Source organism: Rosa chinensis, chromosome 7 (genome assembly GCF_002994745.2).
Source record: "Rosa chinensis cultivar Old Blush chromosome 7, RchiOBHm-V2, whole genome shotgun sequence".
Classification (NCBI taxonomy): Eukaryota; Viridiplantae; Streptophyta; class Magnoliopsida; order Rosales; family Rosaceae; genus Rosa; species Rosa chinensis.
In genome coordinates this window covers 64,069,779-64,086,621 of record NC_037094.1, presented here as the reverse complement: position 1 = coordinate 64,086,621, position 16,843 = coordinate 64,069,779, and the positions used below count along the sequence as shown (strand labels likewise).

General features: G+C 44.8%; 2 protein-coding genes and 1 long non-coding RNA gene across 3 annotated transcripts; all 3 read right to left on the bottom strand.

Moving 5' to 3' along the window:
• LOC112178394 lies at positions 1-3,609 on the bottom strand. The gene is made up of 5 exons (XM_040511559.1): positions 3,117-3,609; positions 2,197-2,825; positions 973-1,986; positions 388-873; positions 1-306 (listed from the first exon to the last, which is right to left on the bottom strand). Exons 1-5 carry the CDS (start codon positions 3,607-3,609, stop codon positions 1-3), a joined length of 2,928 nt encoding a protein of 975 aa, XP_040367493.1.
• Positions 3,610-10,537: 6,928 nt separating this feature from the next.
• Positions 10,538-11,566, bottom strand: LOC112179554 ((-)-isopiperitenol/(-)-carveol dehydrogenase, mitochondrial). Its single transcript, XM_024318013.2, has one exon. The coding sequence runs from the start codon at positions 11,527-11,529 to the stop codon at positions 10,717-10,719; it is 813 nt and encodes a 270-aa protein (XP_024173781.1). The 5' UTR covers positions 11,530-11,566; the 3' UTR covers positions 10,538-10,716.
• Positions 11,567-13,604: 2,038 nt separating this feature from the next.
• On the bottom strand, positions 13,605-16,430 carry LOC112178670. Its single transcript, XR_002927492.2, has 5 exons — positions 16,191-16,430; positions 15,571-15,649; positions 14,602-14,684; positions 14,079-14,397; positions 13,605-13,847 (listed from the first exon to the last, which is right to left on the bottom strand). It is a non-coding gene; the product is annotated as an uncharacterized LOC112178670 (long non-coding RNA).
• Positions 16,431-16,843: the final 413 nt, after the last annotated feature.

Below are 16,843 nucleotides of genomic sequence, written 5' to 3'. Positions count from 1 at the left end.
TTAAGGTTGCCCCCCAGTCGGAGTAAAAACAGAGTCGGGAGGATCATCAAACTCCCAAACACTGGGATAATATTTTTTCAAAAACCGACCGTTAATAGGGTTGCGATGGATAGCGCCGTCGATGTCTGTGAGGTGAAAAGCACCGCGCTCCAATATTCGGTGGATAACAAAGGGTCCCTCCCATCGCGGCGTCCATTTACCGCGACCGGTGACCTTTTCACCCAGGGGTAAAATGGCCTTCCAAACGAGGTCACCTTCTTTGAAACTGCGACCCCGCGTCCTCTTGTCATAGGCGCGGGCGATACGCTGCTTGTCCATCACCAAATTGTCCAAAGCGGCCAAGCGCTGCTCGCTTAAGTCTTCGTGCTCCTGCCACATTGCTTGAACATAGTCCTCACCAATCAAATGATGCTGTTCTTGGACTCGTAAGGAATGCACATTAATTTCCAATGGTAAGACAGCGTCATGTCCAAACATAAGCGCGTACGGCGTCGTGGCGGTAGGGTTGCGCTTCGAAGTGCGATAGGCCCAAAGTGTCTCGTACAAAGTATCATGCCACTGTCGAGGATTCTCCACCAACATCTTCTTCAGTAAGGTGATGATTATCTTGTTACTCGCCTCCGCCTGACCATTAGATTGAGCATAGTACGGAGTACTATGTGTGAACTGAATGCCAAAGTCATTCACCAGCTCTTCAACGGGGCCTCCCATGAACGCTGCCCCCCTGTCCGACACCAGTACTTCAGGTATGCCAAACCTGCAGAGAATATTACAGAAAATAAACTGGCGAATGGTAGTGCCGGAGGCCTCCTTTAGAGGTTCTGCTTCAACCCATTTCGTGAAGTAATCAGTGGCGACAATGATAAACTTGTGCTGTAGGGAAGAATGAGGATGGATCATCCCAATCAAGTCCAGCGCCCAGCCTCGCGCAGGCCAAGGTTTAATGATAGGTTGCATAGGGATGTTAGGAACATGCTGGACAGGACCGTGTGCTTGACAATCCGCACAGCCTTTGGCGAATGCAATACAATCCTTCAAAATGCTGGGCCAATAATAACCATGACGTCGGAGGAGCCAACGCATCTTAGGTCCGGCTTGATGGGATCCACATATCCCCGTGTGCACCTCGCGCATCAATCTTTTGGCTTCGCGACCGTAGACGCATCGAAAATCTATACCATCTTCGCCACGTCTGCGTAGTTCCTCACCTCTAAGGAAGTAATTCAATGCGAGGAAACGAATTTTCCTATCAGCGCTGGAGTCTGGTCGTTTGAGGTATTCAATCAGTGGGATCCGCCAATCAACATCAATGGGCTCGAGTACCGCAACCACAGGATCATCTGGAGGATCAGGGCGAGCAAGCCACGAAGGTAGTGTACGGCGCTCAACCTTCAGAATGCGCTCGCGCACTCCGTATTTCAAGCTAATGCCTGTAGCCAGCTGAGCGAGCTCATTGGCAGCAAAGTTACGTTCACGTGGTATATGTTCCATACCAACATCTGTAAATTGGTCCAGAAGCTCAATGGCGCGACTCAAGTAGGGGATGAGCAGCCAACTCGTACAGCGATATTTTTCCAGAAGCTGATTGATCACGAGCTGAGAATCTCCGCGAATCTGAACGTCCCGGACGCCCATTTCCAACAGGACTTCGAGTCCAATGATGAGAGCTTCATATTCAGCCTGATTATTAGTACATTGGAACGTGAGCTGGAAAGAATAAGAGAAACGGTCACCGGCAGGATTCTCCAAAACAATCCCTGCGCCGGCCAGAGCATCTGTTCGTGAGCCATCAAAGAATAACACCCAGGGTTGTAGAAAAATAGTAGCCTGATACCAGACCTCGTATTCAGGAATGTATGCTTTATCTGGTCGAGTCGTGGCGTTGCAGGCAATTTCTAGCTCTTTCAGTACGGGTATTTCTAGCTGGGGATGATGTGCCAGAAAATCTGCGATAGCTTGCCCTTTGACCGCCTTCTGGGGTACATACTGGAGCGAAAACTCTGAAAGTGCCAATACCCATTTGCCAATGCGGCCTCTCAAGATAGGCCGGGACAACATATATTTGACCAAATCGGTCTGAGCGATGATGCAAGTAGTAAAGGATAACATGTAATGTCGCAACTTGCACGCCGAAAAGTATAGGGTTAAGCACAGCTTTTCCATGGGGGTATACCTTGTCTCGCAATCTGTCAATACACGGCTGAGATAAAACACAGCGTGCTCGATGCCGTCCTCATCGTCCTGAGCGAGCAGGCTACCAATGGAGGCGGCGGCTGCTGAGATATACAGTTTTAACGGGACTCCGGGTCTAGGGGGAACCAAGACTGGTGGGTTTGCTAAATAGGCCTTGATACTATCGAAAGCCTCCTGATGCTTGGATTCCCACACAAAGTCATTCTGTCCTTGTAGTCTCAGCAAAGGTGAGAAAGGCTGGATTTTCCCTGCAGAATTAGAGATGAAACGCCGTAGAAAATTGATCTTACCCAAAAGACGCTGTAATTCCTTCTTCGTCCGTGGGGGAGATGCATGAATAACTGCGCTTGCCTTGTCCTCGGGGACCTCAATTCCTCGCTGGTGGACTATAAACCCCAGAAAGTCTCCGGCTAAAACTCCAAACACACACTTGGCCGGGTTCATTTTGAGTTTATGTTGGCGCATGCGCTCAAACACTTTCCTGAGATCTGCGATGTGACCCCCTCGCTTCTGAGACTTGACGACTACGTCATCAATGTATACCTCTAACACCTTTCCCAGTATGTCGTGGAAGATCAGGTTCATGGCTCTTTGATACGTCGCGCCGGCGTTCTTCAGGCCAAAAGGCATGACTACATATTCAAACACTCCCGCGAAGCCAGGGCAGCGGAAAGCAGTCTTGTGTCTGTCTTCTTCAGCGACCGGAATCTGGTGATATCCTGCAGTGCCGTCCATGAAGGATAACAGCTCATGGCCCGCCACCGCGTCCACCAACATATCCGCGACCGGCATGGGGTAAACGTCTTTAGGTGTGGCGAGATTCAAGTCTCTATAATCAACGCAGACTCTTATCTTGCCATTTTTCTTCCGGACAGGCACTATATTAGATAGCCACTGGTTATACTTGGCCACCCGTATGATGCCTGACTTGTGCATTTTCTCTACCTCTTCCTTTACCAAGATCTGGGTCTCGGAGTTCATTCGTCGAGGCTCCTGCTTGACGGGCCTCTTTTCAGCAAGAGTTGGTAATTGATGACAAACCAAGTCTGGTGACAGGCCGGGCATGTCCTCATACTTCTCCGCAAAGCAATCTTTGAACTCTAGCAACAATTCGATGAGCCTCTGTTTCTCGTTAGGCTTTAGGTAAGCACTGATGGATACTTCCATAGGCTCGCTTACCGTACCCAGGTTGACTTTCTCTGTAGGGTCTTTAACCTTTGGAGGTGTATCGTCCAGCGCTGCCGGAGCGAGCTGAATGTGGACGTCCTCGTCATCCTCCGGATCAGCAAGTTCTTCATTGACGACCTCTAAGGTCGCGATGCAATTGTAAGCCTCTTTTTCCACCATGTATGATGACAGCCGTTCGTGTATCGAGTGGAAGGCTTCCATTCCCTCCTCAGTGAGGTCGTAATCCATTAATCAGTTAATGGTTTGGGCACAGCATGGCTGGGCCGCTCCAAGCCTTCTTTTGCGAGCGTGAGACCCCACTGTGCTAGTTCAGAGGCCGTCACCCCTGTGGGGCGGCCCTTATCGTCGATGCCACTAACCTGCAATGGAGTGATAGGTTCCAAATAGTATCTGGCATCTACGTAATTTGCGGAGACTGGAAACGGACGGGGATCTGCTGGGACCACTTCTGCCGTGTCTGTCTCTCTGTTCCACATAACCAACTCTTGGTGAAGTGTCGACGGAACGCAGCGACTCCGATGGATCCAATCCCTGCCCAAAATGGCGCTGTAGGCCGCATAACAATCCGTCACAAAGAAAGCATAAACTCCCTCTGCTGGGCCGACTTTAATACGCAAGAACAATAGCCCTAGGGTTTTGGTGACAGTTCCTGCAAAGTTTTTGAGCGCCAGAGATGTGGATTGGATTTTCTCCCGCTTGATTCCAAGCAAGTGCATGGTCCGAGTAGTGACAACATTAACGGCCGCTCCAGTGTCAATCATGATTTTGCTGACTTTGACACCACCGATATCTGCCGTAATGTATAGCGGCCGCATGTGTTGGACCATGGCTGGTGTTGGCTTAGAGAAATGCATGAGCAACCTTTTGCCTGGAACCCCCGCTGGTTCTGGTAAGGCTCCGTCTTCTACCGGAGTTGCGGCTGCGGACGTGACCTGCAATGGTTGCGCACCCTCTTCTTCTGTCTCCTCCACGCAACACTGGGCAGCGACCGGCAAGGCATATCTCGCGGGGAGCACATAAACCATGTTGCAAGAAACATTATCTGGTTCAGTCCCCTCCATGTTGACATCCAGACCAATCTTGGGTTCTTCCAATGGGATATCAGTCTGGAACTGCCGAGCCAAGCGATCTACCAGCGACTCTTCTGTAAGGCCTTTTACCTGACAGTGTTCAGGCCCTTGTGACTCGATTTCTTGCTCAAGTACCAACGGCTTAGGGTTTTCAAGTTCCCTACATTCTTCTGGGGCGGAAATGATCACACTTTGGACTTTCTTAGGTCGCCATTGCAAAGTGCTAACCACTCTGTCCTTGCCCCCCAGTCTGTCGAAGACTGAAGCTTTGACCGCCGGTGCTTCATGAGAGAGTCTGCGCCGAACGTGCGGTCGCCGAGTTGGCGTGCTGTTCCTTTGGGTAGGCGGCGGTGAGATCTCTTTAGTAATCCTGCAAAACACACTGGGCTTTGAAGCTCCCATTAGCGAATCTGTTTGCTTGTCAAGACCACGGAGAGGTCTCAGTGGTTTAGCGGCCAGTGCCTCAAGCTCTTTCTGGTATCGTTCAGGCGACTTGACCAATTGGGAAGGTTTGATTAGGCCTTGGCCTAAGGCCTCTAGAGTGCGCTTGGCTTCACCGAAACGGCGCTGCAGCTTCCTCTTTCTGGACGGGCTAATCTCCACTGCCTTCCCCTTTTCCCTGGTGTACCATCTACCTTCTTTGATGGGATTAGCTGCTGCAGGTGGTATATAGGGCTTGGTCAAAACATCTTTGCAGTCACTTCTGACCTTTTCCCGCTCTGGTTCTTTCGCGGTTGCTTTCAGTTTCAGGAATAAATTGGAGTCTCTGGGAGGTGGTGGTGTCACTTTCTCCTGTTCCCTCGGGCTGGTAGGCTGATAGTTCCGCGATGGGGAAGTCCACTTGACTGGTGGTAGAGAACCAAAGCGAAATGTCTGCTCAACTTCTTCATGTGGCGTTTGGATACCACATTCCTCTTTACATCGCGAACAAAGAACCACAGGTGAGGCCTGGTTGGCTGTCGCAATTTTCTCCTTAACAGATGCCTCACCTGCGGCGGATTTATAACCCTGTTCGCTTGTGGCCAAATCCAGTGTCGGTTTCTGTTGCTGCTTTCTGTTCCAGTCTATGTTGACCATATTAACCCCAGTATCAGGGAAGGGGTCCACATCCACTAGTGCCGTCGCGGTGACTGGAGGTTCGACCTGCAAGTTACCGTTATTAAGCCATACCTGAATTTGGTCCTTAAGTTTTACGCAGTCCGCAGTGTTGTGGTTCCACAGGTTATGGAACTTGCAGTATTTCTTTCCTTTCAACTGCTCTGGCCGCGGAAACGGCCCAAAATCAGTTTTTACCATCTTTGCAGCAATCATTTCGTCGAGAATCTCGTGCGCTTTGTTGGCATCGTAGGTATATGCCGTGAACTCCGGCTTAGTGAAAGCCATCGACTTGAGCTTAACAGGCTCCTTGGACATCTTCAACTGTTTCAAAGACGAGCTTTTCTTCCCAGTCAGTTCATAGGCAGCTATATCATTATCCTCTTCATCTTCATCGTCCTGGCTTATCTCTGGCGTACCGCGGTGATAATAAGGGTCGTAAGTGGTCGGCTGGTAGCTCAGGGCCGCTACCGTACGGTGTTTACCCGGCACATATGTTCCTTTAGAAGCGTTCTTCCTTGCATCTGTTTCTCGAAGGAGATGCTCAAAACTGCCCACTTCTGTGATGAGTTCCCCCATCGACTGTATCATGCTGCCATGCTGCTTCTTTCTTTGCCGGGGTTCCAAGCCTTTAACCGCCAACTTGACCAACTCCTTCTCGGGCAGAATGACGTTCAGTTTGGCTTTCTGGATTTGAAAGCGCTGAAGATAAGAGACTGCTGATTCTGCGGGCTGTTGGGCCATCTGAGTAAGAGAGGCCAGATCTACCTCAGGCTCAATATTCCCAAAAGTTGCCCGGAAAAGTAGTTCCATCGCCGGCCAATCCGCCACTGTCCCTGGCCTAAGTTTAGAGAACCATCTGAAGGCAGCGCCGGATAAGGAGGTACCAAAGATCCTGCACTTGAGGACGTCATCGTTCTGATATTGGCCGCATTGCACCCTAAATCTGGCCAGATGAGTGGCCGCATCTTCCGTATCTTCCCCTGAAAAAGTAGTAAAAATAATGTTCTTATAACCTCGAGGGAAAGGTGCGAGCATGATGTTTGGCGGGAAAGGTCCTTCGTACACTCCATCTGGCTGGGCCCTAGGGTTTGCCATTCTGATCATCTCCTCTACCTCGTCCCGTCTCACGTAATCCGGACCCGGAGGTGGAGGGGGTATCACCAAAGCTCGGTGATCAGTTTGTTCAGGGGCTACCTGGTTTACTACTGTTGATCCTTCCCCGCCATGTACAGTGCGGGTAGCCGTTTTTGGCGGGAGACTCATTGCAGGAATAATTTCTTCCTTTGATAGAGCGGTTATCTTGATCGGAGTGCCAGTTTGGTCGAGCGCATAATAGCTTCCTGGCAATTCTTGATATGTTATTTCCGCCCCATCACTGTCATACTGGACAAAAGTCGTAGGCTCTGACGCAGCTCCTATACCTTTCGAGGCTTGATGCTTCCTGGCAGCCTGTCCACCTGATGAAGCAACCTTTTCCTTACCGCCAGGAATAACCAGGGCCTGCTCCTTGTTCTTCGATGGAGTAGCAGCAGCCATCGTCGACGAAGAACCGACGTTCTGGTTGGCCTTGTCGCGCTGATTTGGTGGCACGTACTTGCCTGAACCGGACGACTGGCCAAGAGAACCAAGGATGGTATTAGGGTCTCCTAAAGCCGTGTGCATCACCTCCTTCGCATGGTTCAATTCAGCTCTCTGCATAGCCACTTCAGTTGCCAAGTTGGCCCCTTCCTTGCGGAGATCAGCAATGTTCGATGTGGTTTGCTTGGAATGATCCGCTATAGCATTCAGAATTGTCTTATGACGCTCATCTTGTGCGGCAGCGATAGTTATAGCTTGCGCTTTCAAGGCACTCTCTGTCTGTGTGACCTGCTGCCTGGTGTTCTCCGCATAAAGAGTCATGCGCTGTTCAAACTCGCGGAGGAGCTTTTCTGATTTCGCGGTTTCTCTGGCTAGATCCGCGTCCATCTTCTTGCAATGGTTATCGACATTCTCCATAAGGATCGCGATAGTCTCATCGACGGTTGCTCCCTCCGGGATAGGCTTCGAGACAAAAGCCTCTTCCGCTTCCACTACAGCGTTGACAGTGGAGGGACTAACAGGCTCACTAGCCTGATTAGTGTTGACGCTCTGACCTTCAGTTGCGGCCAAGTGATTCTCACCTTGCGAAGTTGACATACTGGATGATTGAGCCTGCAGAGAGAATCGTTGCGTTACTTGTTCCTCAGATAGACCACGACAGTCCGCACGAGAATGCGATCTGTAGCTGGAGGTCTTATGCTTTGGGCAGCTAGCGTAGTCTTTTTGGTAAGGGTTATTGCTAGACTTCCCAATGGTTGCGTTCAGAAAGAAACCCTAGTATGTTATCCCACCGGGCGTGCCAAAATGTTTGGCTCCAAAACCAGCTGGTGTGCAAACAGTCTCTTTTGGGCGAGTGGTTGCGCAGGCGTGCCAGCACCGCGGGGTGCAGTCGTTGGGGTAGTCCCGTGACCTGACTTCTTTTCAAGCGCTGTGGACGAGGAGAGCACCAACCTCGTCACAGGGTTCTTTTCTTGCCTTCCGGAGAAGGACTTCTTGCCTTACGCGGGTAAGGGCTTTGGTTGTGGTCTCTTTGCGTTCACTGAATCGATACTCAACTTGAAAGCCGAGCAGAGCAATCACTAGGAAGTTTGAGAGGAACATGGGTTTGCTAAAGCGTGACTTTAGCTTCGCTGGGTGCGAGGGCGTTACCCTTGCTTCGCTGGAAGTAACAGTGGCGGTTGTGCTCGCAGTCGGCTCCTGGGGAGACTGGGACTGGAAGTACGGTCGCCGGGTTGAACTGGTGAGGCTGACAGTCGGCTCGCGAGGAGACTAGGACTGGCGGGCGGTCACCGGGTTTCAACAAGGTTGAGGGTTTGCTCCGGGGAGGCTTTGTAATCGCTGGGATTGATTGATTCGAGAGAGAGATCCTTTTCTGTATTGTCTTTAGCCTCTATATATAGGCTATTGCAGATTCATTGTCTAAATAGGAATGAAATACTATATTTTAGGCCACAGTTATTGGCCTTGAATCAAATCAAAACTCTTAATAGTTTTGATATCTATCGTAAGCGATAATTAATGTTATCCGCCTCTGTCGTCGCTAGAATATAGGCAAAGATTAATTGCCTCTTAGAATCCTAGATGTGATCGCTGGATGCGAGCAGTAGGATACGCACGTATTAATTGCAAATATATCTTCACGCCCTTCTGAGCGCTCAAATCTTCATGCAATTAATGATGATATCTCCTTATGAGACACGGGATAAGCAGCATCACGACCCAAGCCCATGTAATCCCATTTTGGGCCGCAAGTATCGACCCACTGGCTCAGACCCACTAAAGGATTTCCAAAATGTTACTTTTGGGCTCAAACACACCCAAACCAACAACTTCCTTTCCAAATCTCAATCACCTTAACAATACCCACTCAACCATTATATACTCAGATTCCAAATCCATTAATTCAAGACAATTAACAACCACACTACACTCATTTTTAAGATATGGAATTTACCTTGGTTGTGCATACTTGCTTGCGTTTCTGCATCCAAATTCTATCAAGCTGATATTGGTTTGAATAATGAAACGAAGGCAACAGTGACTCTATCTTCCCAGAGCCTGGACGATGATCAACATGCTTTGCATCCAAAACTCCAATTCTGTAATTTTAACACATTAACCATCAACATGTAACCAAATAGGCTCAAGATGAGTCAACGGAAACCAGAGCCACCGTCACTCAGAGTGAACAATGCGGGGGCCGTGTAACCCAAATACTAACTTTTTCAAATCTTATCGAAACTGGAATTCAGTTACACTAACGAATAGAGCTAAAAAAGTAGACTAATTTCCTTACCTTGCATGTCGTCATCGGCCACCATAGTCGCCGGAAAACTCAAGAAAACCGCAGAAACTTCTCGGTTTCGAATCGGCTTCGTCGGAGCTCGTCGGTGGAAACCTCAGATATAAGATTAGTCATGACGTCGAGATGGTCCTAACACTGGTGATCCGTCGATCATAGGTGGCCGGAATTGGAAGAGGGGTTCCGTCCCAGGCTTGGGTTTAACAAATAGGTCGAAGTCTCGAGAGTTTTGGGTTCTTCGCAAGTTGACCCGGCTATATAGCCCAAAATTCAATTAGAGTGGACGCTCCAGATCAGTCGGTGGCTACAATCAATGGCTCATATTGCACCGACTCATTTTCCATTTGTTAAATTAATTTCTTTATTTCTCGACTTCCGAACTTCATCACAGATAGCTTGAGTGTCCGAAAACAAAAAAAGTTTCATAAAAATTATCACGAACTCATCGTGACGCGTTCGTTACACTCGAGTCAACAAATTGAAGATTCACTTATGTAAAACTTTCTGAAAAATTCCCTGAGTGTTGTTATCACTTATCGAAAAATTAAAAAAATTAATCTTGTCTTAATTGGCTCACATTACATATTTTTTATAGAGACTTTTGATATCATTTCGAGATGTCCTCTATATGTTTATTGTTATCAGGGGTTTAGGCTCAATATCCCCCCTTGTATTTGACATTTTCATTAATCTAGGCTTGAGGGTAGCAGCACCAAACCTTTTATTCAAAAAAAAAAAAAAAAACTATAAGAAATTACTATTGTTTTTTGTTCTGGATCTGTTATCTATTTTGTGATTTTAGTGTTCGTGTAGTAGGCATTGATTTTGGAAAAGTTTTTAGAGTAAGTCGAATTGATGATTGGAATTTCTTTTGAATGTGGTTGTAAAGTAGTAATGGAATTTCAGTTGATCAAGATATTGAGTGGAAATGCATCACGCTTCAGCGAGGATCGAGAAACAGTTGCTGCTGAAAGTAATCAAATTAAGAAGAATGGCCCTAGTCTCCCAAACAAGTGTAATACTGTTGAGTAACTAAGTAAAGGAAAACCAAGTATTTAGGGTTGGAAGAGAAAAAGAAAAACAAACAGCTCACCGAAAAAAAAAAGAGTTAGAGAGAGAATCATAAGAAATTAAGAACCCAGAACGTACAATGTTTATTCACTAGTTGACTTATTGAGTCAGACCACACACACACAAAAAAAAGAAAAAAAAAAGGCATGAGCTCAGATCAGCTCATAACATTAGTACTTTGCTACTGTTGCGACAAATCAGAGTTCTGCATCATCATCATTGTTTCAATACAGCTATGGACTTGGTGCCGAGTCCACCATCAACCACCAAATTATGGCCGGTGACGAACGCCGAGTCCTCACAAGCCAAAAACACCACCGCATCCGCCACGTGCTTCTCCGTCAGCGGTTCATCCCTTCCCGAATAAACAGCCGCCATCGTCTCCCGCAGCTCTTCCGCACTAATCTTCAATATGTCGCACATCAGCTGCGTCGCCACCATACCCGGCGACACACAGTTCACGCGCACACCACGCGGCGCCAGCTGCACGCTCGCCGACCTCACCAGCCCCAACACCGCGTGCTTGGACATCGTGTAGTCCGTCAAGCTCTCCGTCCCGCAGTCCGCCACGAAGCTCGCCGTGCACACTATGCTCCCCTTCACCCCCTTCTCCACCATCGCACCCGCCGCATGCTTCACACACGCCGCCATCCCGCGCGCGTTCACCGCCATCACCCTGTCGTACCCGGACAGGTCGAGCTCCAGCACAGTCTGCGCCGTCGTGCTGGTTATCCCAGCGTTGCTGTACATGACGTCGAGGCTGCCGTAGTGGTTGACCGTGAACTCGACCAGGGACTTGACCTGATCCTCGTTGGTGACGTCACAGTGGACGTAGGTGCAGCGGTGGGAGCCGATGGATGCAGCCACTTCTCGGCCCTTGGCGTCTTGGACGTCAGCGATCACGACTGCGAGAGCGCCGTGGTCTGCAAAGTGACGCGCCGTGACTGCTCCGATACCGCTTGCGGCGCCGGTGACTATGGCCACCTTGCCGTGGAGCTTCTGCAGCGGTACAGGTGTGGGCTGTGTCATTGTGCGGAGCTTTAGCACTAGTAGTAGAGTTACGTGACTGGATGGTTGCCGGGGTGGTGTTATAATTTATATAGAGTGGAGTTACTACAATTACATATCTACCCCCCTAAGGCCTAAGCTCGACTTGCAGTTTAGGGTAAATGGACTGTTTTGTAATTTGACAAATTATATTTTGTTCCCTCTCTCCTTTCGACAATCAACTCAACGTTTTAAATTCACTTTTTCTTTTTATTTTCTAAACAATTTAAAAGTCACTTTTTTACTATCACCACTATTAATTATTTGAGTGGTCTGTCATAGAAAACATTTTTTGGAGTGGTTGGAGTAAGACGACTTACCTAGAAGCACAACATTAAAACTTAATTTTTTACAAATGCTTATGAAACTCATGTTTTGTATGACTTCCCTACAACAATGACTATTCTGGTGGACTACCCTTTTTGTCTAAAGTTCCAATTATTCATACCTTTATATTTAAAGAATGGCCGCCGAAACAGGTTCATTCTTTGTCTGTAAGTAACTTTGAATACGATTCTTGGTGCTCTTATGGAGTATTTGGAAAAATCGGAATGAGAAATTATGGAACAATAAGGAGAAACTTGCATCTGTAATAATGTGAGTTGCTATATATGGCTTGGGATGATATGAAGAGTATTTGCAGGCCAATGTTTGTGCCAGCAGTACAACAAAAGTTGTTAAAAAATGAGTGAAGTTTTGGACTCATCCTGAGGACGATTTTGTGAAACTAAATGTGGACGTATTTTTTGTCCAATTCGTTCAACTATGGAGAAGCTAGTGGAGTGATCAGAAACTAGAGGGGGGAACTGTGTTGCTGCCTTTTATGCTTGGATTTTTTTATTTTTGCTCCCCTGCATATTGAGCTGCTAGCTATTAAGATGGGATTGGGCTACTATGCAAATTATAATGGTTTATCATTCATAGTTGAGCAACCTAAGAGGAAGAGAGGCCACCCTATGGGAAGTGTGAATAAACTACCTTATGGCATGGTAGGAGAAGGTAAGAAAGTAAAAAGTGATACTGATTCGGGTAAGAAGACTGCAAGCAAGAGCAGGAAGACCAACCTGATGTCGAGTTTTTTGGCTGCTGAAGAGGCTGAGAACGGTGATGGTTCCAACCCTATGGGGAAGGAACTAGTGCTTTCTCAATCAGTCTCTATGCTTTTAGACATCTGGTTACAAGCCTTTTAAGTTGGAGTAATCTTTATGAGCTTTTCTAAGATACTTTTATTTGTTTTTTGTACTACAATTAAGTGCTGACAGATTAGACAAGATGAATAATTTTTCCTTAAGAAGCAAGGTTGTTCTTGTTTGGTTCGGCTTACTTTCCAGCAAACGTCCCTTTAAACTCTAATGAGTTTAGTGTTAGCTACCTATCTTTGCTGGATTTTTTGTGTAAGTACATATTAGGCTCTGACCTATTTTATCACTTGGTTATCTAAGGAAATCAACTCTAACCTAAATCCTAAAAAAAAAAGAAGTTGTTGCCTTGTAGGACGCACCCTGTTTTCTATCAACATTGGCTCTTTTTATTTTATTTTTTTTTATCAAGAAACTTAAATATACCAGATCCGGATCAACCCAAGTTTCACTTCTAGCAGACGAGATGAAACCCGGGTCAACGGTTTCAGATCGGGGAACCAAAATAATGAAAACAGTTCACGCCTGCTACAATGGAAAAATATGAAATTTCAGAAAAATTGGACGTTGCAATTCCTCATATTTCCACTGCTGAAAGCTCAAAATTTGAAGCCCTAGGTTTTCACTCGGTCCACCATAGTCACACTACCACAAATTTGGGCTTTAGACACTATTGTTATTGGTGTGTGTTGGGCTTCAGAGCACCAATGAATGGTGTGTAAAGGCAATACACACCAACCTAGTCACCATTATTTTATGGGTTGCTAAAGCTGCCGTGACAAACACCCATGGGTCACTATCATTTTTTTGATGCCTCAACTGATGGATACTGTTCATGCATTGGTGACAATGACTCAACACACCAATGCTGTGATTGGTGGAATATATGGTTGAATAGTCGGCTCAAAGCATATCAATATAATTAGCACTACACCAATTCTATTGGTGACTCTATATTTCTTTTTTTAATAAAAAAAAATTATCATGGAAAACTTAATTATTTTGAATATTATAACATCTAAATACAAATTCTCCTAGACTAGAAGATTCCAAAGGTGACTACTGTCTTCTTTCATATGATCGAAACCAGATATTGCTCTCGTCTCTCTCTCATTCCATCACTGAACTACAAGCACAGTGTACAAAGTCCATATCTTTCTCCTACAAGCAGAAAAATACACAAGTTAGCCAGAAATTATCCACCTGCAATGACATTTCTTTTGGGGAAGAAACTTAAAACAAACAATAGAAGTGCTCTTATTCGGTCTGTTATTTAACATATAAATACATGAATTAATATTGTGGATGGCAGTAAGCACATTTTGTGTTCATATATGTGATGCAGAGGAGAAAATACAATAGAAATGCATTTTAAAATGAAGTTGGCTTTACCTTACAGAGGCATATTCCCATAACTCTTGTCGGTACGATTCAGAAACTGAAGTCCAAAACTATGTTGGTGGCTTTCCTATCTTAGTGGAATGGAGATAAAGAAGTCTTTTGGTTGAACCCAAGCAATACGTAAACTCATACTGAAGTCCAAGCTTCCCTTGATTTTATCTGTGACTTATATCAAAGTAAGCAAACAGGATTAGCTAGATGAAACTCCAGCCAGAAAGGCATCGTATAAACTTCAAATGTTGTAAAGCCCATATTCTCCCCATCTCCGTTAGGTACCATTACCATTAGGCATGAACTCATAAACGAACATCTGCAGAAGTAGCAATAACACAATTCGATTAATGATATATCATGTGGTCATAATACATTGAACCATTCAACGATACCAGCATGCCACACACATTTATGTTACATAGAAACAACTATGTTTAAGTGAAGAGACACTAAGCGAAACAGCGAAGTGGATCCATTTATGAGTTCAACTTCCAATTGATAAAGTTCAAACTAAACTGACCTTGAGCAGAATGAGAAGGAAGAAAGATATGTATCTGAAAATCAGCCGACTCACACTAATAAGAGCCATCACCAACTGCAACCCTGCAAATCCCAAATAGCCAAGAAACCAAATCAGAACACTATGCCATCAAAACATATAAGAAAATCAGATTTTAAGCTAAAAAAAACATCAAAACTACCAAGAAAACTTAACCAAATTTTACTAGACAAAAATTAAGAACTATAACTCCGCACAAAACCACAAATAACCAACTCTTTCCCTGAAAATCATCAAATCTCACGAAGAAATTGAGAATCAGAAATCAATGCATTAGAACTCACCTGGGATTAGTTCTGGGAGCCAATTGAACAACAATAGAAGAACCAATATAACAGATTATACAAAAGAATGCCGCAGTAATTTGAGATAGAATTACACCATAAAAATTATCACCCCTATATAACAGCAATAGATAAAGCTACCAACACAGAAGATAAAGACATGTCAGAAAACAATTATCCCACTATCAGCTTCTTCTCTGAAAAGTCAGCGAAATAGTGAAATAGATTCACATGATAAAAAAATAAAAAGGAAAATTTTCACAGATCTAAAAAATTCATGATCATGATGAAAGAGTCAAATGTCACTCTTTTCACTACTCAATAAGATGAATCCCACAACCCTAGCTGAAATGTAAATACATAAAGGGAGGCATGCCTTGAACATGGCAACAAATCCAACTTGGACAGATTGTTGGGGAACTAACAATCAAAATGTAGGAGCTGTAGTTTGCCAAAAAAAAAAAAAGTGTAAGAGCTGCAAAGAAAAAAGAAAAACGCATAGACTAACAAAATCAATGAAGAGCCTTCAAATTTTCATTGAGGATTAAAAAAGAATTATACATGAATATCCAATAACAGATTTCGGAACTGGAGAAGCCGACAACATATAAATTGAATATCTAAGAGCATCAAAGGAGAGTTCTACCTGCAACCAATTTTTATAAAAGCCTCCAATGTAGACCCTCTTTGATTCTCTTTAGACTGTCACAAAAACTTGAATTGAGCTGCATAATAATCAAATTAACTGAAGTTAGAAAGGGATTCCATACAAACCATTATTATGATAAAACTATCACACCTCCTCATAAAAAAAAAAAACATGAATCAGATGAGGTATGTTCATTAACATATACAAAATAAGAAGTTTGAAATTGTAGGTAGATTACTGAATAAAATTATTCCCATTAGTTCATAAGAAGTTGACCCAGAAATTTTTATCCCAGCAAACTAAGAACTAATTCCCCAAAAACGCATGCAACAGAAAAAAAAAAAAAAAAAATTCTTTCATTATCAGAGAATTATGGCAAAGAGTAAACCATGGAAAAGTGTTATATATATATATATAATATCATCGATAGTGGATTATGACCATCAAAAATTGAAACCGAGCTTATAAATCGGTGAGAAATCCTGGATAATAAAACCTAAGATTCAAAACTTGATTTTGTCAACATTTTCCCAGGAATGAATCAGATTGACTGTGCACACCAACACTTATTCGGGAATCAAATAGAAACAAATTGAAATGAAGTAAAGAAATCGAACCCGGTGTGAGGAAGAAGGAGCTGAGATTGCAGGCAGCTTCGTCGCTTTGAATCGGTGACTTCTAGAGATAAGGACACAATCTGAAACGGACATGAAGGCATTTGATTTATGAGGATTTATCACCTCATCCATCAGAAGAACCAGATCTTGGTTTCCTTTCTCTTTTTCTTTCTGAGAAAGACGCTCCGATATCTATATGCATTAGAAATGATTTTATTATTTGGCTATCACCAATGTTAATATAGTGCTTATTGTTTTAAAATATATAGTTAATGACTTTAATTAGGACTGAGCTAGTCACGTGGCAGTTTCTCATTAAAAGTGATAAGATAAAAACTAGATAAGCACCATTGTGGGTGTTGGTGGGTTATTGGAATAGTGATGCTCCACTACCCAAACGTAGAATGAGATTGAATATGTGATAATAAAACCATGTTGTCACCATTGGCCTAAAAGTTGAGAAAGATTAGTATATCCTTAGCCCACATTTGTGGTAGTGTCGTCTGCATCAGTTAGCTCCAACTCTCTTTGTCTCTCTGTTCATTCACTCCTACAATACACTAATCCATCACTGCCATCACTCATTCTCTGATCCGAAGCTCCGAAAATGTAATACCAAATTGTTCTACTTCCTCTTATCATTTTCTGATTTC